Raw genomic sequence first — 25,113 nt, forward strand, 5'->3', positions numbered from 1 at the left:
GCAGGAGGAAGGATGCAACAAGTCCCTGGAGCGCTTCCTGGTGTGAGCCGGAGTGAACGTGACATTTAAAAATAAATAAATAAATAAATGGATAAAAAAGAAATAAAAGGCAAACGTTTACTTACCTGTCCCCAGCGAAGAGCTCCGGGGACGGCTCCCTGTGCGGGCCGGGAGGCGGACGGAGGGCGGTGGGAGTCGGGGCTCGCTCCGCGGCCGGGAAGGACTTTCCTCGGGAACTTTCCGTCCCGCTCTGGTTTCCTGGGAGGCGGCTGCGATCACGTTTTATACCGTTGTTAGCTGGTAACCCCTCTCATTCATTAAGCTCACGTAATAACTCAAAGGGAAACGTGACTCTGAGCTAAGGCGTTTGCGTAAATCTATAGGTTTTTAAAACTCCCTGCCAGTTGCTTTCTGTCTTCTGTAGGCACCAAGGTGGTGGAGAGTTTAAGCTTGCGGATATTGCAAAGGGTTATTAGATTCATAAGTCACACCAAGTGGTGGGCGATCCACTGAGCAAAGCAGAAGTTCTCACATGATGACTTCAAACAAGACACATTACCTTCCAGCATCTGTTGGAGAGACTGGATTTTAAGACACTTCTGTCTCCAGGACAGCAAAGAAACAATGGTGAGTACCAATAAAAAAGCCTATTTTTATAACTGGAGAGAAAACAACAACAACAAAAAATTAAGAAAAAGCTTGAGTTGTTGCTTAACGACAGTATCTGGTATCACGGGCTCGGCTTTCTGGCACTTACTATACCAAAGCAGCATGTCAGGCGCGGAGGCCGGGGGAATTGTGCTTTAGACGGTGTAACTTTAATCGCAACGCTCTTTGATTTAAGGATGGAGACGCCGCGCTTGAGAAACTTGGAGCTGCCGCCGGGCGCTTCCCCCCCCCCCACACCCCTTCCTTCCCCCCCGACTCTCTCCGCGGCTGACAGCCGGGGTGGGGGGGACGGACACACACACACACGGACGGACGCGCTCCGCGCCCCGCCGCGGGAGGAAGCGGGGGGGGGGGGGGGCGCGGTGTGCGGAGCGGCGCGGCCGCGGCACGTGACGGCGCGGGGGGACGCGGAGCGGCGGAGGCAGCACCCTGGACAGAGGCGGCGGGGACCGGGCGGGGGCGGCCCCGCTCCGCATCGCTCCGCGCCCGCCCCGCGCCCCTGCGGGCTCTGGGAGCCGCTGGCACATGGTACCGGCTTCCCCCCCCGTCTTCCCCTTCCCCTCCGCCACCCCCTCTCCCCGCTCCCGGTCCTTCCCCTCCCCTCCCCGCCCGCCGCCCTCTCGCCCCGCTGGAGCTGGGCGAAGTTGGATTCCTGGTGGTGCGGGCTGGAATAGGAAACGGAGAGGAGGGGAAATAAAACACCCAAAACCAGACCCCACAGAGTCTTGCAAGCTCCGGGGCTTGGTTTGACGGTATCAACTTTGGGAAATGCCAGTGTTTATCTCCGCGATCTAGCCACTGTCCGTGGTGTTAGCTGTGACCAAGGTAAGCGGAGGGGTGACCCCCCCGGCCCCTGCCTCTCCCCCTCCGCGGCGCGGGGATGGGTGCCTGCTCTTTGCCATTAGTCTTTAGTTTTGTTACCTTGCTGGCTGCTCTGTGTGCAGAGGCGAGAAAAGGAAGGAGAAGCTTGGTGAGATTGCACTACGAGTTGAGTTAAGTTGTGCCTGATTTTAATCTGGGAATCTCGTCTCTCTATGTGCGTGTGCATGCTTTGGGCAGAGATGCAACTGAGCTTTACCTAGATAAGCAGATGCAATGGATTTTTCTTTTTTTTTTTTTTTTTTTTTTAAATCCCCTAGCTAAGGATGCAAGTTGATTTTGCATAGCTAAAGAGACGCAGCTGAGCTCTAGCTGGCACTGTGCACAACTGATCCTACATAGATAAAGAGACGCAGCTGATCCTTACCTACATGGAAATGAGCTGGTCCCCAGCTTGAGGGAGCCCTGATGGCCCCTCTGTGTACGCAACCTACGGCTGGGAGGGAGAGCCGTGCATGTATTGCTGATGATCCAATATCCGCAGCTACTTTGCTATAATTAACGGGAGGGTGGTGGTGGCGTTTGACAAGCCTGAAACCCAAACGCAGCCCCCCCACCTGGAGATCATTCGGATAAGCTTTCTGCTCATCTCCCTCTCTCTAGTGCCTCCCTCTCCTCCATCCCCCCTTCCGATTCTTCCTACGTAGAAAGGTAGCTAATAATATTTAGTCTCCGGGCTAAAAATAAGCTCTGGAAAGTCAGCAGTTTGGCGGAGCAGCGGCGGTAGCGGCAGTGCTCGCAGGTAGAGAAGCTCCGGAGCTCTCCGGCGCCGTACGGAGATGTGCCCCACTGCCCGTGCTGCCGCGGAGGGGTGCGCTCCCGCGGAGGAGGGGTCCACACTGCCTCCGCCGCTCCGCTCGGGCCAGCCTGCGCCTCCGCACTATGGGGGATCCTGGACACCGGCAGCAGCCGCCCCGGGGGAGGGGGACACGGAGCGTGGTCCGGTTCCCCTCAGCCCAGCCCGCCACGGCGCGGCGCGGGGGTGACGGGCGCTCCCTGCGGCAGAACCGGCGGCGCCCCGCGGCCGGCTCCGCTGCGGCGCCGGGGCCCCCGGGGAGGGAAGGAGGGAGGGAGCGGGTGAGGAGGAAGGGAGAAAGAAAAGAGGGAAGGAGGGAGGATCCGTGGGCCTTCCCGCCGCGGCTCGCACGTAGCTCCGCCGAGGAGGGAACCCCGCGGCAGGCGGGGAGTTGGCACCGCGGGGGACGGCGCGGCATCCCCGCCGCGCACCGCACCGGCAGCACCGGGCCGGGCTCCCCCAGCCGCTGTGGGTGTCTGTGTCCCCGCCGCGGTTGCTACGGCGACCGCCTCCCCACCGGGAGGCACCGTCCTGCGGGGAGGGGGCCGGGGATGCCGCACACCCGTCCCCGTCCGCCGGGAGAGGCTCGTCGGCAGCAGCCCCCGGATAAACAGCTAAAATGGACGTGCTGCAGGACGGCACCGGGGGGAGCTTCCACTAACTCGGTCACCTGGCTTCTCTTCTGAGTTAGTACTTATTCGGGGTGTGTGTATGTGGTTTTTTATCATTAAAGACAAGCAGGCACCCTCCTCTCTCGGAGATACGCGGGTGGGAGCCCGGGGACGGCGCCAGGCAGGATCTCCACTGTGTGTTTTTCCATTTCCACTCGTAGACCTTGCGTTTGCTGGGGATGCCTATCAGGATGTGATGAGAGGCGCTTCTCGGGAGCTCCAAGGCGAGGAGAAACTAGCCCAAGAGCTGGGTCTTGGAAGCATCCATCATGGGCAGGCTGGATAAAACTCACACACATCTAGTTTGCAGTCTCAGTTTCATTCAGTTCGTGATGAAACGTCCCCTGATCTTTTTTTTTCACTCCATGGAAAAGTCGGGTGGTAGAGTTAATACTTGAATATACCTACTGTGTTCTAGTGGTGATGAGCCCTACTAAAACCTATCCACTTCCCAAAATAAATGGTTCTGTTATATAGGAGGTTGCCAGGGAGCTTCTATTTATATCAATTTTCCACTCCATGGGTAATCTTTTATATCTTCCTATATTTTAATTTTACACCTATTACTTCTTTTCCAGCTCTTAAAAACCCTCTTGGTTCCAGTATTTCTCTTTCTACCTCTGTTGCTGTGTTTGTATTGAATTCTAATCGTTCTCTGCAGTTGCATGGGATGGGCGGCTGCTAACAAATAACACTGGGCCCTATTCGGTCACATTTGCTCACTGTGACTCATACCTTCATCTGCAAGTAGCTTTATTGATTTTAGTATCTACTATTTCCCAAGAGCTGTCACCATCGTGGTGGTGGTTCATCACCACCTTTCATTGCTTATGGTGATGATACTGTAAAATTTCCTATCTATCTCCTTCAACTATCCCTTTGTCCTGCAAAGTTTTGCTGTCTTGCTCCTCTTTTATAATTTTCCTTTCATTTTACCAGATACCATGAGTGTTGTCTTCAGTGGTTTAGTGGCTGCTGGGTGTCTGTGTCCAGCATGAGATATTGTTTTCATGTGGTATTTGACGTAGGCATGGTCTCTTCCAACTTTGTCATTCTTGGCATCTCCCCATTTGGATAATAACATGATTGTTAGCATCATTCAATAACTTCCCATTTCAAATGGTCTGATAGTCCTCACTATTTATTTTTAGTGGTCACCATTCACAGGCAGGTGTGCTGGAGGATTATGTCTAGCATTTCATTATTCTGAGGTGGCTGGATGCACGCATTTCCCTTTGTGAAGCAGGTCCTTTATTTTGTTTCTTTATCACACTGATACTGTTGAGGTCTCAGAAATGCCCCAAGAAAATGAAAGACTGGCTGCCATTTAGTAACCATACGCTGCTTCTGCTGCTTCTGGTGGCGGACGATCGCTCTGCCATGAGAAATTCCGGAAAGGTGGATGAATCCCGAGGGACAGATTTTCCTCAGAGCTGTAAGTCTCACCATGAATCACTGTAGTAAATCGCCACAGAGTGCTCAAAGATGTAGCTGCTTGAATTTTTTTAATCAGATACACAGAGCATCCATAAGATTTCGGGAGAACTAGTTCATTCCTCCAGCAAAAAATAGCCATGTCAAGTGCTGTAAACAGCATCTGCAGGAAACAGTACCTCTCAAAGTCGTTGAAAATCAGCAGGTTCCCCAGGCCTGGGAAAGAGACAGGTAGCACAAGGTAAAATCCATATGGATAGGCACTTTCACAGCTCACTCCCCTTTGAGCTAACATTAGATTGGGCTAAGAAACTGGGGCTAGCGACAACAGGCTTGTCAGGGCAATCCTTGAAATGGGGATGATGTTTTTTTGGGCATGAAGAACTGAGAAACGTGGGTTAGAAACACTGGGCTGGATTTATAATCCTCATTTTCATTTGTGGTCAGTGAGTCCAGCTGGTAACAGGCACCACAGAACATGGGCAGATGATATGTAGAAAAAAGGTTAATCCTTGTATGCCTGGAAGTAAGGGTTTGAAACCAGTGTATCACGTGTTTCCCTCATGTTTGGGTTTCCAAATTGTTTTGCACCTCCTGTCTGCATCTCTCCCACCACATGATTAGGAATACTAAAATGCCCTGGCAGGAAAGTGTCAGAGGACGTCCTGCAGCACCCAGGGTGACTGGCGTGCAGTTCTGCATGCAAATGGCTCGCCAGCCTCAGTGAATCCCTACACCCACATGCCAGCAAGGTGCAGGGCAGGGCAGGGCACCGGCTTCTCCCATTAACCAAAAATATCTCTGAGACACACTCCTGCAGAAATTATAGCCAGGAAAACATACCAACTGACATGGGGTTCATATAACAACTGCCCACCCTTTTCATTATTTCACAAATGTGTGATTCGTGCTTGTGAGCTGTCACCGTTAACATTTCCATCTGTCTCAATATTGCTTCTATTCTTAGTTGCTATGTGATAGATGTAGGTGTATGAAAAGGATTTTTCCCCCCTCCCTGTGCCATGAAACAAAATAAATGAAAGCCACATACATGTATCCACACATTTCATGCAAGCAGCAAGAAATACAGGCATCTTTGTGGCACTCCCATTACTAGAAGTAGAGGTGGAGTAAAAAGCACGTGCCTGTGGCCTCTTGGTGCTGCTAGAACATGTACTCAATGGGGAAAACCATAAATAAGTCAAAATCTAACCGCAAAAGAACAACATTGCTTTGATCTCTCTTTGAACATGCTGTTTGAGAGTCCTATTTTACTAATCACGTAAGTACGGGAGTAATTTTGCTTATCACATAATCCTAATTGTTCTTTTCCTGAGACAACCTCATAGGGAAAACAGCTGTGACCTGCTTTGGTGTTCAAAGAATTGGGCCCTCAGCTGTGTAGATATTTCCCAGCTTGGAGCTTTCAAGGTACTCCTTGCTTGGACAAACAGAAAACTCTTTGCATAAAATAGGCAAAACCTGCCTTTCTCAGTACCTTTATGCCAAAACTGGATTCAATGGGGTATCTGTAGAAGTGAACAGGAATTTCACAACAGCCTCCAGCAAAAGCGAAATCTGGCTCCAGCCACTTTATTCCTGTTGTCATTTGAACTTCATGGCAGAGTGCAAACTCAGAGTCTCCTGATGAAAAGTGCCTTTTGGAGTCAGTAATGGATGTGACTGGTTTTCACCCACAGTGCAGCTCCATGCTTTCCAGGGAGGCGGAGATTAGGGATTAGCCAGGTCTGGTCTGTGGCATAAACAGGGCTGTGGGGGATTGGCCCCTGCTCCTCCTCAGCTGGTGGAGAGCCTCGAGTCTGGGGCATTTGCCATAGAGCCAGTTCTGCCGTCGGTAAGTGGTTTCCACATGGTCCCAGGCTGTTGTACAGTCTCCCATGGGGAATATTAGCAGTGGGACTGTAATGGACCAAGGTCTTGCTGTAAGTGGCCGAGTGTATGCTTTCTCTTCCCCCCTGCCTTTCTGTGGTGTGGCCTATCCATTTTTATTTTTTTTTCCTTCCCAAAATAGCACACAAACCCCCAATTTAACAAGCGTAAGCCGTATGCTTTGGCCTCCAATTTATTTTGACATTTGGCAAGAATGATTACGCAACATGTTCATTAAGTCATAACATTTTCGCTGCTTTCCCATTCCAGATCCTTTGACTGTAGCACATGCAAAAATAACGAACTTATTTATTCTCCAAATGGACAGTAGACCACAAACCTCCCAAGAAAACACATTGTTTACAGGTGCAATGTATGCAGAGGCTTTTAAAGCTCTGGGTCTCAACTGATTGCTAAAAAAAATAATGGTTCATTTCTGAAGGGGGACTGAAGGGGGTTTATCACCCACTAAAATGTTGATAGGGTTGCGCAGCTAAGGAAGTCTAATCAAACAAGTTGTTTCCTATTTTCTTTAACAGAGCCCCTTCCTCCTGACAAGCCTTTGTGGGACTTGGGAATAATGCAGCAAACAATTACAGTGATAGGTAATTAGATGGACCAGCCAAAAGCAATATAAAAGGGGGATGGTAGCACAAGGATTACAGAAGGTGTGTGGGCATTTTGACATCCAGAAAGCATTATAGATCTGGTCTCAACTACCTCAGTCTCATGATGATAATTAAGAAATGTGGGTGTAGAAAAGTTCTTTTGCATGGTTTGGTTGGATTATTGCTGTAGTTCAAAACACAATTGGCACAAACACCCACATTGGATATGATTGCCCTTTGATGAGGCAGATACTGACTTTTTAAAGCTGACATAGTTAAAATTGTGTGTAAAGTTTATGGGGCCATGAGCTTCTCGCTAGACTCCATTATTATAACAAATGGTAAAATACAAGCTGAAGCAGTTTAAAACAAAAAGTTGAGGCATATTGAGGAGGAAGGGATCCTGCCAGTGGGAAGACTTCAGGATTAACCCTTCTCTCATCTGCTTGGCAAGAGTAGAAGAACAAGGGTAATGTCCAGGGGGTTTGCTTTGTACATGTGGTCATACATCCTCTTCAAAGACAGACCAGAGGGAAGACCAGTGAGTCTGGTTCCTCAGGTGCTTCATTAATAAAGTCTAGTTCCTATGCATTTTGAGTGGTTTGTGGCAGGTCTTTCCCGTTCTTTTACCTCTATTTGTTCATCAACAATACAGAGATGTTACCAAACTCACCTCTGAGCACTGAATCAGGTAAAAATTACCATAAATTAAAATATTATAATAATAATTAATAATAACAATAATTTCAAGCTTCTTTATAAGTAGATTTTTTCTTTTTTTAAGAAACACTTGTGAATGGTGCAGGCTTTCTAGATGGGGACTGCTTGTGCCTAAGATAAGACATAACAGCATAGGTTAATGTATTCACTCTTGCAGTGTGTTATTCTAAAGTTAGGGATGCTAAACCTGTACGGCTATGGAAATGTCAAAGTATTGACTTCAGCCCTGATCATTCATTCAGGTTTCTTTATTCTTTTACATCTATCACTTCTTACAACAAGAGCAACAGAAGAAGGTTGTATGGTGGCCAACTGGTCGTCCTGTATCTATCTTTTGGCTTCCATTCAGATTCTCCCAGAGGAAACAGAAAAGGCCACACATTGACAGGGTAGACAGAGTTGTGAAAATATTTGACATTTCAGAATGATCTTCCTCCCCCAATATTTTCAACACAAACTCAGCTCTGTATTGTTTTACAGAGTGTTTAAGCAGTCTTTCAGTATTTCCCTCTAAAGCTACCATCAAAAGTCTGACAATGACTTTTGATAATGATTCAGATTCAAACCAAAATGTATCATGAAAAGGCAACAGGTTTCAGGGCAACAGGTGGTTACCAAAAGAAGAAGAAAGAAAAAAAGGGGGGCAGCTGATTTCTGACAGCAAATACCTTTTGAAACCTGACCAACTCTATTGCAAATGAGATGCAGTAGGAGTCATGAGCAAGGGTCAAAAGACTGGAGCTGCCTAGGTGGAGAGTTGGCTCTGTTAAATACATGTTCATTCACATCTGCCAAAAATTCATAAAAAAGAGACTATTTGGCTGAATTTTGTAAACAGGTATCTGATAAAATAGTATTGGCCAGGAAAACAAAAAGCCCTAGCAGTTTTTAAGTGAGGCTAAATTCTGGGTTTGGAATTTGCCAGTGGATGATGATACATCTCAAATTTCTTTTGCTTGTGTATGTGTCGCTTGCTGCAGCCTGAAGTGTGACGCTCCTCATTCTATTGCTGAAAATTTATTGCATTGGACAAAAAAAAAATAAATCATAATGTATCTACTGGTTATAGAAAGACATCTACACAAGGAGTGAATCTTATAGTATTTCCCATGTGAATCTCTTTTCGTGTCCCAAATTTGGTTTATTAACTAAGTAAGTTATTCTAAGTCCTTATACCATGCTCATCATTCATCGTGGTATTCAAACACCTTTCTAAGTGACATGACTAGTATCTGTCACGCTTTGCTCTCATCCTCTTTGAAGGGAACAAGTACTTTTAAGTCTAGGGGTTTTCCTTAGGTTTTTTTAGGAGGGAGAGTTTAACCATAGATTCATCTGATTCTTCTCTTTCTCCATGGCATTTTCTCTCACATCAGCAGTCGGTCACTCTATCCACCATCTATTCCCCAGGCAGATCTGATTCTCATGCCTTTTCTGCTCGCCACCTGTTGTTTTCCTCTTCCCAAATCCTTCACCTAGACTCAGTCATCAGCTGCCCAACCATGGTCATAGCCCAGGATACCCACTGCTTTTTATGCCTGTTTTTTTTGAGCTCTTTCAAAGACCTGAATGTCTCTGACTTCAGAGGGGCTTTTAATCCTCAGTCTACCGCCTTTGGCACCAAATAGTTATTTTTATCATCTACTTTCCCATCAAAGATTTCCCACAGCATTCCCTAAAGAAAATTCGGCTGGCTCCCAAATTTTAAGGAAACCAAAATATCTTACAAGAAGGCTGCACCCTTTTTAAGGCAAAGCTAGAAAGTTAATTTGCAACAGCCAGAATTTCATATTCATTTATCCGTAGGGATTTTCCAGACAAAATTTGGAGGAAATTCAGACTGATGTGAGGCATACACTCAGGCCAGGAGGAACGCCAAAGATGATGGACCTTTCAAATTGTTTTCTTTTGGGTCTGTACCATCCCCTGCCAAGTCAGCCCGTCCAAGAGCAATAGGGCAAGACCAAGGCAATGTACTGGCTCGCTTTCTTGACCACCAGAGGCCATTTCACCAGCTGCTGCCTGTGTGTGACAGCTGCCCAGGGCTCTGATTAGCAGCAGAACTTCCTAGCTTGCCTCTGCCAGGGCTGTAAACATGATGATGATGATGATGTAAGTTATGCCAATTCCCTCTCAGAAATGGAGAGTCAGGCAGACTTCAGCGTATGCTCTCCTAAGACATACTGGGGATGGTGCAACCACAGACCCAAGCCTCATTTGGATCAGTTTGTCTTTTACTTTCTCCCAGTTTGGGTTCCCAACACAGCTTGCAGGCTGAGGTAACCCCTGAGACCCTGCACATAGGATCAGCCACCTCCACAAAGCTCACAGAGCTAATTGTGGGTGGACATTAATATCTCCCTGCATAGCCGTAGCCTCCTGCTCACCCTCGCTGCAGACCTGTAGGTGGTAATGAGCCATGCGCTGTTCCTGCAGCCAGAGAATGGAGATAAGAGGGATGGGGGACTGTGCAAGCAGATGGTTTGGAGGACACAGAGCCCCTGATATAAATAACCATGGGAAGAGGGTGGGGAGGACATGGAGAGCCCCTGGAAGAGGAAATGGGTTGTGTGACGTGAGGGAAGGAGCCCCATGGAGGGGTCTCTGGCAGATGCTTGGTGTGTTCCAGGTGCTCAGCTTGAACACTTGGCATCGCTGTGAGTTTTATCAACCTCTTCTCAAGCTTTGTCCAACCCCACCTTTGACTCCTAGAAAAAGGCAGCACAGTCTCTTAGACACAGGCACTTGGAGACTTTGGGCCAGGATATAGCATCACTGCCATGGTGGGATCAAGCCATGGTCATGAGCCCTCCCTGAGCCCCCAAGTACCACTCCTACAGTGGCAGCCCAGTTATACTCTTGGAAAGGAGGCAGCCAAGTTAATTTTCCCTTATCCATAATCATAAGCATTGTCATCACTTGGCAAGGCAGAGACTAGATGATGATCATAGAATCATAGAATGCTTTGGGTTGGAAGGGACCTTCAAAGGTCATCTAGTCTAACCCCCTGCAATGAGCAGGGAGATCTTCAACTAGATCAGGTTGCTCCAGACCACATCCAGCCTGGCCTTGAATGTCTTCAGAGAAGGAGCATTCACCACCTCTCTGGGCAACCTATGCCAGTATTTTACCACAAATTTTTTCCTCACATCCCACCTGAATCTCCCCTCTTTCATGGGGATATGGTAACATAGATTGGCAAGTGATAGGGAAGGAAAACTATAGGGTTGTATGGTTCAAGCATATACAGAAGAGATGTGCTTTAGGTACCTGAGAATACTCCCCAAACTCTATTTATTATACCAATACAAACAAATCTGATGGGAGGAGCAGCTCAGATGGAAAAGAAATGGTGATGCATCTTGCCCAGATGTAAGGTCCATTTTCCTGGCAAGCCATTTTAGCAATCCCTCAGCTGTCTGTCAGTATGTCCTGCCTGGCTGTACCTGAAACCTTGATGGGGCAAGCTGCCCGCCTTCTCCTGAGTCCTTGCTTTTTGTGGGATGTTAGTAAAGATCAATGGTTAGCTAAAAATCAAGCAGCTAAATTCCGATGGAGGTGTAGGACAAGTTTGTCAAACAGACAGCAAGAATGTGGTTTTTGTACACTTGTCTTTTGTTTGGGTTAGTACTCCGGCTCAGCCTTTTTTCCTGAGCCTCTCTAAGCCCATCAGTACATGGAATTAACACAACATTCATTTACTGAAAGGGTGAGGGCCTGGCAAAAGCACAGCAAACCCAAACTGCAAAATAAACTACGTTATCAGTTAGGCTTCCCCAGCTTTGGTAACTGGCGCAATTTTCTGGCAGTTAACAGGGTCTAAATTAAGAAACTAATCAGAAATAAGCCTCTAAACTATACTGGTTCTTATTCAGTTTCTTTTATCTTGATACAACTTCTTAAAAGAATATTTTCAACAGATCTTTTAAACATTTGTAGTAAGAGGCAGTAGACAAAATGTCATAATTTCCATATGAAGGAGTTTCTCTCAGTGTAATTTCTATCTAAAAAGCCATTTTACCCTAATATGGTCCCAGAGTCTAAGTAACATATTCTGTCGCAATGACTTTTGCATCAAAACAGTTTTTCTGTTTCATATCTGAGAAGAGATGTTGAATATTTAAATTCCATATCCTTTTTGATCTTAATTCCCATCACAGAGGAGCTCTTTAGGCCTCATCAATGTGCTCTAGGTGCAATATCAGAGTATATTTTTCATATTATGGGATCTAACCCAATTAAGGAACCAAAGAGGAAGAAATGATACATGCCTGGAAGAGAAAAGGATCCTGCTTGGAGCACGTAGCAGGGTAAAGCATCAAACAGCAACGTAATGCAAGTGTAAAATAAGGGTTTAACTGCCTTGCTGCAGAGCCCTCACTGAAAATCGAGCACTCGGCTCTCTTCCGATTTAAATACTTTGCATTCCTGTTGACTTCAGTGGTTTTTATAGTCAAATAAGTCCAGGCACTATAAGGCCATATAGTACAACTGTGAGTTGCAATAAATTATAGCAGATTAAACAGGCTAACTAATGAAATACAAAGAGGTGTTTCAAGCCACCAGTCCCTTGTAAGCATTTACATTTCAGCTGTATAAACTACATGAAAAATAAACAGTGTCCAGGAAATAAATGTGGATAATGTTGTTTACGAATGAATACTCCAGTGGCATGAGTCCTGAACCACCAAGAAAAGGCTCTGCTGAATGTCTCGCCAAAGCCAGGGGTGGATTTTACTGGAGTAGTCTTTGAGTTGCCTCCAGCCCTAAAAATAGAGGGTGTTCGGGCTTGTGGAGTGTGTAGTTGCTTTCTTCCTGCTTGATGTTCTGGCTGCATGGGTTTTGTGGTGGTGGCAATGTCCCCGCTGTTGGATGCTCCTGCCCCCCCACCACCTCTCAAGAGCCACCCTGTCCTTGTGCAGGTTGGGACAGATAAATCGATATGTTTTCCCATTTAAGAAATGGTGGAGGACTTCAGGAAATTTAAAATAGCTTAACATTTGTATTGATTTTCTGAATCAATATTTCAGGAATATATCAATATTTCTCCTCCGCCGCAGATAAAGAGACCATCCCTTTTATCTGGAGAAGTGAAAACTGCCAGACTGACACATGGCTGCCTATTAATCTCCAAAGTGGACTGTAGTAACATTATACACATCATGGTTCCAGCCATTAAATTAGTGGGAGATTAACAATCCCAAGTGTTCAAGAAATGGAAAAGACAGCAAACAAATGAAACGTGTTAGTCAAGGGAAAATTTGGCTTTAATGTGACTAATCCAGTACTTGTTTCTTGAGCCACAAGTTACAGTAACTGGAGGAGGAGAACATGATGTGGTCTGGGTTTCATTTTGAGGACTCTATTTAATCTTTATTGCTGCACTGATAATTTTAGTTTGCAATTAATAAAAATATCTACTGTTCCTCAGATACTTCTCTCTTTAATGCTTTAGGTGCTTAACATGGAAAATGCTTTGAACTCTAGAGTTGCTTCTTAGGTAAAATAGCTCAATACTCTATTTAAAAAACAAATCTTGAATTCATCTTTAAACACATCAGCTTGTTAAAAGTCTTGACATGGCTGTGCTTTAAAGAGAGATGGAGCCAAAGCGCCTTAACCTCTTTGGGAAGATGAAGACAGCAATCTAAGTGCAGTCTGAAATGCCTTAATATGAAAGTAACGCAGGGCAGGAGAGCTACAAGAACTATTTAATGTTTACACATGCTTTTCATTCCCAAGGATCTCTGCGTACCCGACAAGGATCCGTCCTGCCAGCTCTGGGCTGGAGGTGGTGGGCACCCGGGTGCATCTACCGGCCCCCATCAAGGAATGCCATCTCCCATCTCCCCTCCCTGTCTATTTGCTTTAGATCTCTTATCACCCATCACCCTCCAGGCAATATAACTGAGCGGCCCGCACCTGGCAAAGGGAGTGCTTGAGCTTCATGTCAGAGGAGATTTTAGTTGCTGGAATAGAAATAAACTACAAAGGAGGACTCACAGGGCTGCAAACCTGGGGAGTTGAGCCTTGCTTATTTTTAGGACATATCCAAAATAAGCTCCCCACAGTCACGCGCTGAGGAGGGTTTGGTAAGGTACGTATGTACTCTGACAAGATGCCTGACTAAGTTTATTAAACCCTTGCAATCTGATCTCTTTAAATAATAAAAATTATCCACTGTATTTCATCTAATTGAAACCCACTGAATACTTAGAGAAAAGGAGAGATGAATCAATCCCAACACCTTTCACTCACAAGTGCACCTACAGTTTTCTGATCTTCTTTAATCATAGTGCTCCAACGGCTGGATTCATCACAGGAGTGTATCTCCAGCCATCTAATCTTTCTGCGCTTGGCTCGGGTTTCCCCCATCCCAAGGAATCACACACAACCTCTTTGGGGAAGAGGGGATTTTCTTTTCCCTTCCCATGTCTGCAGCTGACTTGGAGCCTGCTTTGTTGCTGTTGTTGTTCCATGCCCTCTTTTCTGTCCATTGCAATGGAGCCGTGGCCGGACTGTTAAGTGGGTAGGCCAGGGGTGAGTGGGGAAGGGCTCTGCACTGCACGCAAGACAGACAGCCGGTACACAGGACACCCTCAGGCATAACCCAGATACTTTGCTCTTTGCTCAGGTGCCGGGTGTTTAATGCCTCCAAAATGACAGCAGTAAGGCAGAGACACTTGGGAGGTGAATTCCCAGTTTTAGCGAGTGTCGAAGCATTAAATGATAAACCCAACTTTTCATTTTGCTGCTGGGCCAGATTCATTCTTCTCTTTTTTTTTTTTTTTTTTTTTTTGCCTGGTTCTTGCCTTTTTGGCTGTGCCACCATCCTCAATAGCTGCCCTCCACCCAGCAGTGCGGGTCCAGCCTGCCAACAGCTCCACACTGGCCATGGGACCAGGTAGTCAGAATGAAGAGTGAATTATCCTGGGGGCTACCCCCAGCCCGTCTGCACAGGGAAGAGGGATTTCCTGGGTGGTGTAGGAGCATGTGGATTTTGTACAAAACCCCAAAAGGGAAGCCTGGAGATTTGGATGGGGAGGAGTGTGTGTGTGTTCATCACTTGATGTATGTGGTAATTGTCACGTATGATTCATATTCCTTTTTTGTGACAGTTGATGCCAGTAGAGACAACTACACGAGCAGTGGCAAGAAACAAACACAGAAGGGGCGTACTCGTCAAACAAGTATGTTCATGAGCAGCTTAATGAATTTATATATAATAGACACATGCATTTCCTCGTTTGCAAAATACTAATCTGCACCTACCACAGAGCTCTGTTCTAGAAGCTGTTTCATGCGCAAAAATTGTGCTGAAATCCCTGACTAGAAGGCATGGGACAAGATCCAGGGTACAGATCCCCCCATGTGACGGAAAGCTGGCATGAGCACCTCTAGCAGACATGAGAAGAGACCAATTATCTTAATTGTTTGTTGGAGTTTCAAATTCACTTTTTCTGTAGCTGCAGGGTGAAGGTTCTGAGCTATTAGGTGATATTTTCTTCAGCAAAAATGTTGTGGTTTCGGTGCCTGTGATTGAAAGGGTAAGTTTCACTGCTTTATCCTCTACACGTGCAGGCTACAAACTATGTCTAATGAAAGATTTCTGTGTCTTTGCTGTTTCACAAATACTTTCCCTGCTAAAATGAGGCCGAAAGGCCTCTCGGCAGACATTGTTCACCAAAGGCGAAATTATGCTCGATATTAAGAGCAAGTACCCTGTGCTATTTAAGGCACAGGGTATATTCTGGCCACCCAGCAAGCTACTTGCAGACCAGAACCATAGCAACTCTTTGTGGCTTGGACGCAAAGTAAACCTCGAGGCTGTGAGATCCAAGTGAGATCCAAGTGCCACCAACCCCAGGGCATTAACATGTACTGCAGGTGCCCAGGAGAAGCTGTGGCCACAGTTTGGATGACCCCCTTCTCAGTCACAGCCTGGATGATGATTACAAAGGTTTTACATAGCTGAGCAGAATTTGGGCTTGGTCCTCAAAGATGCTGAGGGTTTTCCAGCCCTGCTGATGGTAGTGTGGAGTATGAGTGGTTCTGCTGTGTGTGCTGTGATCACTGAATCATTAGAGTGGCCTCACAGCCCAGTCATCTTCTTACAAATGCAATGTGCCTGCAACCTCCGATAGTGTTTATAATCCATTGCAATTTTTAGCATTACTTGAGTTGGAAAAGTTTATTTCCATGAACTTTCCAGCCCTTTAATGTGACAAAATAGCAAAGATAGGTAACTAGGAAACATGAATAAACATAATTAAACATAAAATGCTTGTCGTGATATAAGAACTGACCTCAGCCAATTAAAATTATTAATAGTAAAAATACTCCAGTGTCAAACCCGAGTACCTCGACAGCATTCCCATTTCTGTAATCAGGATTAGTTTATATTTCCTGACAACCGAGTGAGAGGCAGTCCAAATTGTAGCTTCTTGACCTTTTTCTCGTTCAAAAACAGGTCAAGATACTATGTGAATAAAATGAGGAGTGTAAAGACATGGTTGTGGGGGGAGACCGAATCGCCAGCTGTGTATTGACTAACTATGGACTTTTAAGAATGTTACTCTTTTCAAATATTGACTTTTTTATTGCTTCTCTTACAATTGCAATGGGGGAATTTAAGAGCCCCACAAACTACTTTATCATATAATTAGTTTATCAGTAAATTTGGACCTTGTACATCAATCACTATAATGCACAACCTCCATCAAGACAGAAAACAGATGTGTGTGCTTCAGCTTTCTTCTTTATAGTATCTACAGCATCATTAGTGCCTATGCTACAGTTTAAATTGAATTCAGCAAAAAGCAATGGTCTCACCCCCCTGCAAGCAATCTGATATTGCTGCAGGGATAAATCAACATTATGTTGATTGACAACTCATACTCCTTCTTGCTGTTTCCCTGTTGCTGAATGGAAAAGGGCGAAATGTGGTTTGTGTATGCAAAAAATCATTTTAACTAGTTAGGTATAGGAAAAAGAGACTCAGTTTCATGGTAAATGCTGTAAGGTGGGCATGCCAATGACACCGAGAGGCTCGAGGTACTGAATTAACCAACCCAAAATCACCAGGAAAGGGCCTGCCTGCCTGTTTCTTCCCCATGCAGCCTGAGGTGCAGCTTTCCTTTTGAGTGCCACTTGGTTCTGACGCCTGTACAACCCAAACCTCTGCAACTGAAGATGGGAGATGTTCTTTTCTGCACATGGCAAGAGAGAATTCTTCCTGGGGTCACCTGGGAATCTCCACAGGAAACATTAGGATGTCTGAGCATTGCATCCTACATATCCTACAAATTTCAAAGGCGAAGGCTTACGTACACCTCCAAGCTTACAATATGTCATGTGGACAAAGGAGCAGAGCTCTGACCAGGGCAGTGTCTCCATGTGATGACTGTCGGTTGCTTCACAAACTAATCCTTTGCAGGCCCAATCTTTTGGGGCTCATTCATACAAAATTCTCTTTGAGGTCAGGGCCTGATTGAAAAATATGGAGCCCAGCCTGTATGTGCATTAGAAGTCCAAACAGATCATTACTTACACTACTTTTTCATTTTCCCAGTAATCAAGCACTGGCTAGTTAATAATCCCCAAAGGGCTGATTATACCGGCAAGATACAGCATCTCTCTGACCACGCCTCTTCCCCAGGAAAATCTCTGCACTGGCGCAAAAGGCGGCATGTTGGTAGCAAAGTGGGAATTTCGGGACACATTGCCTGGGATTGATGGCTCTCACAGTCTTAGCAGAGCTGAGCTGAAAGCGCACACCACAGTATGAGGACTTGTCAGGTGGTCCGTAACATGCTTCCGTTCCAAAATTAAAAAGCTTGTTCTGATTGCAAGCAGACTTTTTGAAGATATGTGCCTTCTCCTTCGCTCCTGAGAACAAGCCAGCAGATGCTTGGGTGTCTCTAAAGCATGGTACTCGCTGCTGCTCATCTGCTTGTCTAGTGTAGTAGGAGAAGAGGCCGTCCTCCAGGAATAACACGTGTGTAACGTATTACATGACGGCTGATTAAAGTAGCCTCTGCTGCTGCTGTTAAACTTGACTGGTAGATCATCCAAATATTTGCAGACGTCATGTTATGAACACAGAGTATCAAAACTGGATTGTCTTATCACCATGCAAAAAGGCTGCTGGATGGTAACGTGGTACTTTGGACATGGTTTTTAAAGGAGTTCTTAAAGCTGCAAAGGATATTAACCACCAGGATTGTTTCCCTTAATATATATTAAAAGCTGTTTTATATGGAAGGCCTTAGGTGTGCTCAAATTTCAAACGCCTGGGATATTTTATTACTGATCTAATCAATGCAGGTGTTTCATAGCAAAAGCACACAGGCAATCAGACTGTCTGAGGGCAGCAATGAGTTGCACACATTTCTCCCAGTATAGTCAACCACAGGCATGCCGAAGTGGACAGGCCTTTGGTGTTAACTGCAATTAGACAGCAGTCAGGCTTTAAAGGTGTAGAAGGATACTTGGTTTAACAAGTTTCGTAAGGTACTGAGGCCCTGGCACAGGTTGCCCAGAGAAGCTGTGGCTGCCCCATCCCTGGCAGTGTTCAAGGCCAGGTTGGACACAGGGGCTTGGAGCAACCTGCTCTAGTGGAAGGTGTCTCTGCCTGTGGCAGGGGGCTGGAACTGGAAGAGCTTTAAGGTCCCTTCCTGTGAAAGGTCCCCAAACCTTTCTGTGATTCTATAACCAATTTGTAAAAGAGATGGGGTACCTTCTCCTGAAAATCTAATTTCTAAGGTATTATTTATAGGTGAGGAAATGGGAGGTGAGGCCACACCGGTCCATGCCAGCCTTGGGACGAAGTGGGAGCCTCCTCTCCCATGGCTGGCTCCCGTTGTGAGCTGTGACACGAGGTGCTGTGCCCTGCTTGCACACACGTGTGCTTCCAGCCCAGCCAGGGAGCATGCCATCTCTCTGTCTTTACCAAGATCAAATGGAGCTACTCAATCAGGGGATGCCATTATTGCCTCTGCCATGCAATTTCCACTATCAATAATTCACCGTATCGGCTACACAGGCAGAAGGGGGAAAAAGCCAGACAGATTTTTGACAGGGGGGACGGAAAACTCCCCGCGGGTGGCCGGGCAGGGCCGAGCGGGCGTCTCTGCCAGGAGGGACCCCGCGGGCACCGCGGCCGCCCCTTGCTCCGGTGACCGGCGGGCACCGTGCGGCTCCGGCTGCCGGTCCCGGCCCCGGTGCGGCCAGAGCCGCCTCTGGGCCGCCTGGATTGAGCACCCGCGCCCGCTGCGCGCCTCCAGAAAGTCACCGGTGTAACGTTACCTGGGGCGCTCATTAATAAGCAATGCCTGTTATTATCTTGATTGCATTCTTAATAGGCAAACTACGGGAGAGGTCAGTGCGGGAGCGATATTTAAATGGATCGGGCTTGCTTAATACCCCTCGGAGTAAACCAATATCCCGCGCCGGGCGGGCGGACCGACCCCCCCCGCCGCTCCCCGCCCGGCCCGGCCCCTCCGCGCCTCCCCGCCGTTCGGGGGGCGCCGGGGGAGCGGGGACCGGGCGGGGCGGCGGCGGGGCCGGGGAGGCGGCGCAGAGGCTTTAAGCGGGGCAGCGCGGCGCGGTGCCTGCGGCCGCCGCTGCCCGGAGGCTCCCGGGCGGGGGGCGAAGCCGCCTCGCGGGGAGGCGGCTGCGGCGGCAACGAGGCCGGGCCGGGGCGGGAGGCTCCGCTTGGGCGGCGCGGGTGGGGGATCCAGCTCCGCTGCCCTCCCGCCCCTCATAAAGCTTTGATGAGACACTTGAGCTGCCGCCTGCGTTGCCGGGGCGGCGAGAGGCGGCCGGTGGGACTGGGCGCCCGGGAGAGGATGTGACTTCCCGGACGGGGGATCCCGACAGGCTTTGTGTGGACGACGAGGTACGCGGCGCCTCGCCGGGAAACTTGAGGGGCCGGGCGCGTGGCGTCCGGGGATCGGGGAGGGCCGGGTCAGCCCCGCGCCCCTTTGTTTCCGCACCTGTCGGTCGGGTAGGGCGGCCCGGCGGGGCTTTCGTTGCGGCTGTCGCCGTCGGGGGGCACGCGGAGCCCGGCAGCCACTGGGCGCCGGTGGCGCTTCCCCGACGGCGGTAGCAGCGGCGACGGCGCGGGACGAGGCGGGGCCGGGCGCGGGACGCGTGCTCGCGTGGCGGCGCCCTGCGCGGGCGGCGCCCCCTGGCGGCTCCGACCACCTCCTCCCCTCAGCGGCGGACGGGCCGGGCCGGGTCGGGGCAGGGGGTTCCCGGTGTCGGGGTCCCGCCGTGCGGTGGGTGGGCGCGTAGAGAACCCTAGTGCGGGGAGGGACGGGGTCCAGGAGCCGCCCTGGGCCGTGAGGGACGGGAGCGATGCACTTGTTGAAGCGGGGCCGAAGCCGGAATGCGAAGCACGCCGGGCACCCTTGCTGAGCTTGCGGTGCTGTGGGGGCTTTGTCCTCCGGCTCGCCCGGCGACCCCCTGCGGGGAAGGGAGGGAGAGGAGCCGGGATGGGTCTTGCCCACCGGCTTCCATTGCGTGTTGGTGTGGAAAACATGCCCCAGCCAGAGAGGAGCTGACGTTAGCGTGGATGTGCTTGGCAAAGGTTGAATAAATACTTTGGAAGCCTGGTGCTGCCCCACTGATCATTTTCCCTTTTCCTCTATAGGATTAATAGGGTAAGGTGTCACCGCTATGGGCCATGCCTGCTTTGGTTGTTGATGTTTAAGGGGTGCAGTGATACCTTGGGTTGCACATTACAGTTAAAACGTGCTCTTCAGTTTCTTGTAGCTTGCTGTTCTGAGGTCATGACTATTGTGAGATCAATAGTCACTACTTATTTATGTTTCTAGTAACGCCGCTCTAATGAATGCAAGAAATCTATCCGGGCAATACATTTTTCTTCAGCAAGTGTTTCTGTAATCTTTAATTCATGGCGTGATGAGTACATACAATTAACTTCCTCAGTTGTCTTTGGGTGCGGGCAGGAGCAGCTTTCATGTCCCCGGGTTTGAGTGGCTGTTGGGCAGCAGAAGGGAAGGGTGTGCCACCCCTCACCTGGGTCTCAGGGCAAAGCAATGACTCTGTTTCAACTCTAAAATACCTTGAAGGAGATGGTAGACGTTTCAGCTATTTACTTAATGCGACTAGATACAGGAGCCTTTCTGCAGGGCTCCAAATCGCAACAATTTTCTGCTGTAGTACTACCACTTAATGTTCAGCTTCACTGAACCTCGGCTGGGAAAGCGCATTTGTAAGTAGCGTGCCTTCTGTTCACATCACCAGTGCTCTCTGTTTTCTGGAGCTGCAGGGTAGATCCTGTTGTTACATGGCTGTGAAATCAGGGTAAAACGGGTCAGAAGGATCAAGACTGCTTTATCAGAATAATCCAGATAGAACAGTGGAGGAAAACAGGAAAGGACTTTTATCTTGGAGGGAGTGAGGATAAACTAAAAAAAAAAAAAAAAAAAAAAAAAAAAAAAAAAAAAAAAAAAAAATTTAATTTCAAGCAGCATGCTTTTAAATACAAAGGCATTATGTGGTAGCGTAGTGCTATGGGAGTACTACAGTATGCTGCAGTACTACAAAATATAGTACACAGATGCAGAGGATTTTAAAGACTTGTACAAATGTGAAAGAATATAGTGGAAAATAAGGATCTGTGCCTTTGCTTAAAAGCTTTGCATGTAGCGAGAGTGCTGAGCTGAAAGCAGATGCAGTTAAGAGTCCTTGCCGTACCTGTAGCACTTTCTGCAGCCATTCCTCTGCTGTTACAGTGAAGAAGACACAAGAAGCTGCATTACCTGTTGAGCTCAGATGATAGTTCTCTGCTGGGGTGCAGGTATATAAGCAGGTTGCAAGAAACTTGCAGCTGGGAGACCCTCTCATCTCCATGAAGATGAGAAACAGTTCACTCAGTAGAGGGGATTGTGTAGTAAGTGTGGTCCTATTAAAAAAAATTCCCTATATCTGCCTCCTTGGTTTGTGTAAAAAGCTGAAATGCTGTTCTAGGAATGTGCCCTGTGCCTACACTAGAAATCTCACATTAGGCATTGTGTGAACTGGTGGAGGCTCCACTAGAAGAGGATATGTGCTTTTAATAGGTTAATTGCTAACTTGTCTTGACCTGTTTTCAAGCATATGTTGTGAGTGCTTGGTTCCTTCTAAATAGTTACGATGCTGCTTAATTAGGAAACTCTCAATCATTTCTTAGATCAGTTCATATGCTGGTGTTCTTGTTAATGCTTAGCTGTGAACACCCTTTAAAAGGAAGCTTTTAAAAGCACTGAAGCTAAGCTATTTTTGTGTATTTGCCAAAATGAAGAGGTAACTCAATAACCTACTGTCTTTGGTTCCAGTTAGAAAGGTGCTGTGTGTAAAAACTCTTCTGTTCACTGGCATACCCATTGGGAAGAGATACAGCTGTGCACTGAGCAAACTGCCTGATGTTTGAGCTGGGATGGAGCTGGTAGGCTGTCCCCACTGTCTGTCAGCAGATCATACTGTTTCCCTTCCTTATCCATACCCATTATTCAGTCTCATCTTTGACTATAAGTTCTTGGGGCAGAGGTAGTCTTCTCTGTCTTCTGTTCCTGTTACCTGGCAAGGGCTCCTCAGTGCTCTGGTAATACAAACAATAAATAACAGATTTTGCTCTGCAGTGCATACAGGCAACTCTGCCATGGTGCCTTCTAAAATGTACATGTTATCAACATACATCCTTATACTGCTTGATTTGGAAACACTAGACTGTACAATAACTGAAGACAAGTGATTTAATTTTGGAGATACATTTGTGAGTTACTGGGGTCACTAGGCCATTATATTATGGTCTATGTCCTCTGATATAATCTTACATTGGCCGTGTTGCTTACAGTTCTAGGCTCTGAGCTGTCCTATGAGGAACACTGTTTGCAGAAGTTGTCCTATTCTGCATGGACAAGTGGTTATGTTCATGAAGTGTAGGTGATCTGTAGGGTCAGGTTCATGTTTTCCTCCTTTTCGACTTTCAGGACCTAATCATCAGGCAACTATAGACTGGCTGCTGCACCCAACAGTAACGATCAAAGTGGAACAGTCTGAAGCATTGAAGGTGCTATGGACTTGACTAAATAGGCAACAGGCTTCCAAAAAAAAGCCAACCTCATCTCAAACACAATTTCTACCCTTTATAAACTGTGAACAAAGGGTTGGCTGGGATGCTGCTGCTCTGATGTGACTGTAATCCTTTAGTAACGCTGATGCTAGTGGTGGCAGAAGGTCCTGCTACAGCATAATTTAGGTATCGTGGATGGATACAGTTGTCTGACGATGAGCACCAGGGACAACCAGAGGAAGCAAAAGGAAACTTCATTTAGGGAATTGTCATGCCCCGCTGACAGCTGCCATAAGGCTGTAGCAGTTGTATACTTTCCTTGGTAAGAATATTGTATCTTTCAGAGAAGTCATTTTTTTGAAACCAGTTAATTAGGACAGTTATTTCTGGCCGTGGCATTTCTACAGAACAGAAGGCATGATTGTTCTTATGTTTGTTTCTCTGAGTCCTTTGATCGACTAGAAGCTCTCGATGCTTTACGCTATAAATTACCTCAATACTTTGGCAGTTCATTTCTTTTCTTGTGTACTTGGTTAGGAAAATGCAGAAATCCTTGTGACTCAGCTTCAGACTACTATAAATTATGAAGAAATGGGGGAGGGGGTCACATTTCAAATTAGAAAAGGCAATTCTAGGAGCATGGGAGGAATACTGTTTGCTAAATTTGAGGTAAGCATCGCTCCGTATCTCAAAATCTGAGCAGCTACCGCCACCTAGAGATGCACGAACCAAACACGCTGCTTGTGGCTGGCTCTGGCAAGTGAGGCTGCACAATTAAAACGAGTGAGGCTGCTGATCCAAACCGTTCTTACTCCGCAGCAGTAAGTGTAGTGTATGCATGCTGGGTTGTTTTTTTTTAACCCTGTAACTGAGGTGGTACCTGCAAATCCTGTCCTAGCAATGCAGGCAACTAATCTTTTACTATCTTCCTTGAAAATAGGTGAACGAGGAGCACCACTTTGAGTAAATCATTTGCTGACTGAACTTTAGACTACACCTAAAGAAGTATTTGCAAGTCAAATGTGTTTGTTACAGCTGTGGCTGAGACTTGGTAGCGTTTCCAAAGCTTGCACCGTAAAAAAGCAATGTAGAACTCGTCCCTTAAGGTTTTGAATTGGGGGAGGTTGTTGCCTGTCCCATCATTGAAGTCTACTTGGTAGGGGGTGTCTTTTAGCAGATATTTGGTGGAATCCTGATTTTCTTAATGTATCAATGCAGCAGCCTTTAGCTTGGTTTCACTAGATCCAGGCTGTTCCCAATGTCACAAATAAGTATCAAATTTAAACTGGATGTGTAGGTATTTGTTGCTACCTCAAATCTAACAGCATGACATGCGCTTTTTCTATCTGCCCCATGATTCTTAGGATATGTTTTCCTGTTTTGTTTTGAGCTCACAGCTTGTGATTTTTGTTTTGTACATAAATCTTTGGCTATAGCAGGTTTTTCCTCTGCATTGGAGAGAGAAGAATAAGCACTGTTCCCTATTTAATTTGTGAGGAACTGCCTATAAAGAGGAACAATGTGCCCTTTTTACCCACTGAACTCATAATCTCATGTGCAGTTATTTCTGTTGGGCTCTTACAGACACAGTACATTTTGGGGGCTTTTGTAATAACTTCTAGCTTATGGCTATCAAGCGCCCAGTGGAATAAGAAACTCAACACCACTAAACCTCGGTGGGAGTTGCTAACTTTGATCTCCCAGAGCCTTGAAAATGCAAGCCACTAGTTGACTGCATGTGCTGCATATCTTCCTAGGTGATGGTTTGGGTGATATATTAAGATAATTGAAATCTGTCAGTGTAAAGTATATCAGGAGAAGCACTTAATATATAGCTTCTGAGGGATCAGAGTTTTCCTGTGTGAAACTGAGAAGCTGTGATACAGGGATATTTGCCATTCAAGTTCAGGAGGCAACTGCCAACTGTTTGTATCATACCAGGGTGTGTGAGAATTGTTGTTCCAAACTAGTGTTTGAAAAACTACCCTTGGCTCACCTGGAGTTCCACATCCAATCTCAGCCTTTCCAGTTGGCTACACTGGGCTACAAGTAGGCCTGTAGTCCTTTGCGTGTGTGTAGCATAGCAGGAAGAGCCTGGAAAAATATTGAACTAGGCAAAGTCTTGTGCAAAATGCTGTTATATGCTCTTTATTAACTCAGAATAGAAAAGACTTGTGGCTGCAGTTAAGGCTGTAACAATAAGATCAGAACTAAGTCCTTGTCATCCTGTCCTCCGTGTCATGTTGTGTCATTCCCCCCCTTCCACTTCACTCCCCCCATCCTCTAGTACACATCTTAAGAAAGAGAGTTAAGCTTATTTTGTGCCAATTCTACTGCAGCTTGTGCCTTATCTAACATGATCAA

The 25,113-nt window shown here is 47.0% G+C and overlaps 1 protein-coding gene across 3 annotated transcripts in view; it reads left to right on the forward strand.

Moving 5' to 3' along the window:
• The first annotated feature begins 312 nt into the window (after positions 1 to 312).
• BDNF (brain derived neurotrophic factor) overlaps positions 313 to 25,113 on the forward strand; it is a 40,879-nt gene continuing 16,078 nt past the window's right edge. The window contains exon 1 of one of the 3 annotated variants that reach the window (XM_030484817.1): positions 313 to 627. In XM_030484817.1, the coding sequence (XP_030340677.1) occupies positions 625 to 627 (3 nt within the window). In that variant the 5' untranslated portion in view covers positions 313 to 624. Of the gene's footprint in view, positions 628 to 1,078; positions 1,495 to 19,157; positions 19,567 to 25,113 lie in introns of those variants that run through there. The other 2 variants (XM_030484819.1, XM_030484818.1) reach the window with 2 other exon arrangements.

The sequence above is a fragment of the Strigops habroptila genome, chromosome 4 (assembly GCF_004027225.2).
Source record: "Strigops habroptila isolate Jane chromosome 4, bStrHab1.2.pri, whole genome shotgun sequence".
Classification (NCBI taxonomy): Eukaryota; Metazoa; Chordata; class Aves; order Psittaciformes; family Psittacidae; genus Strigops; species Strigops habroptila.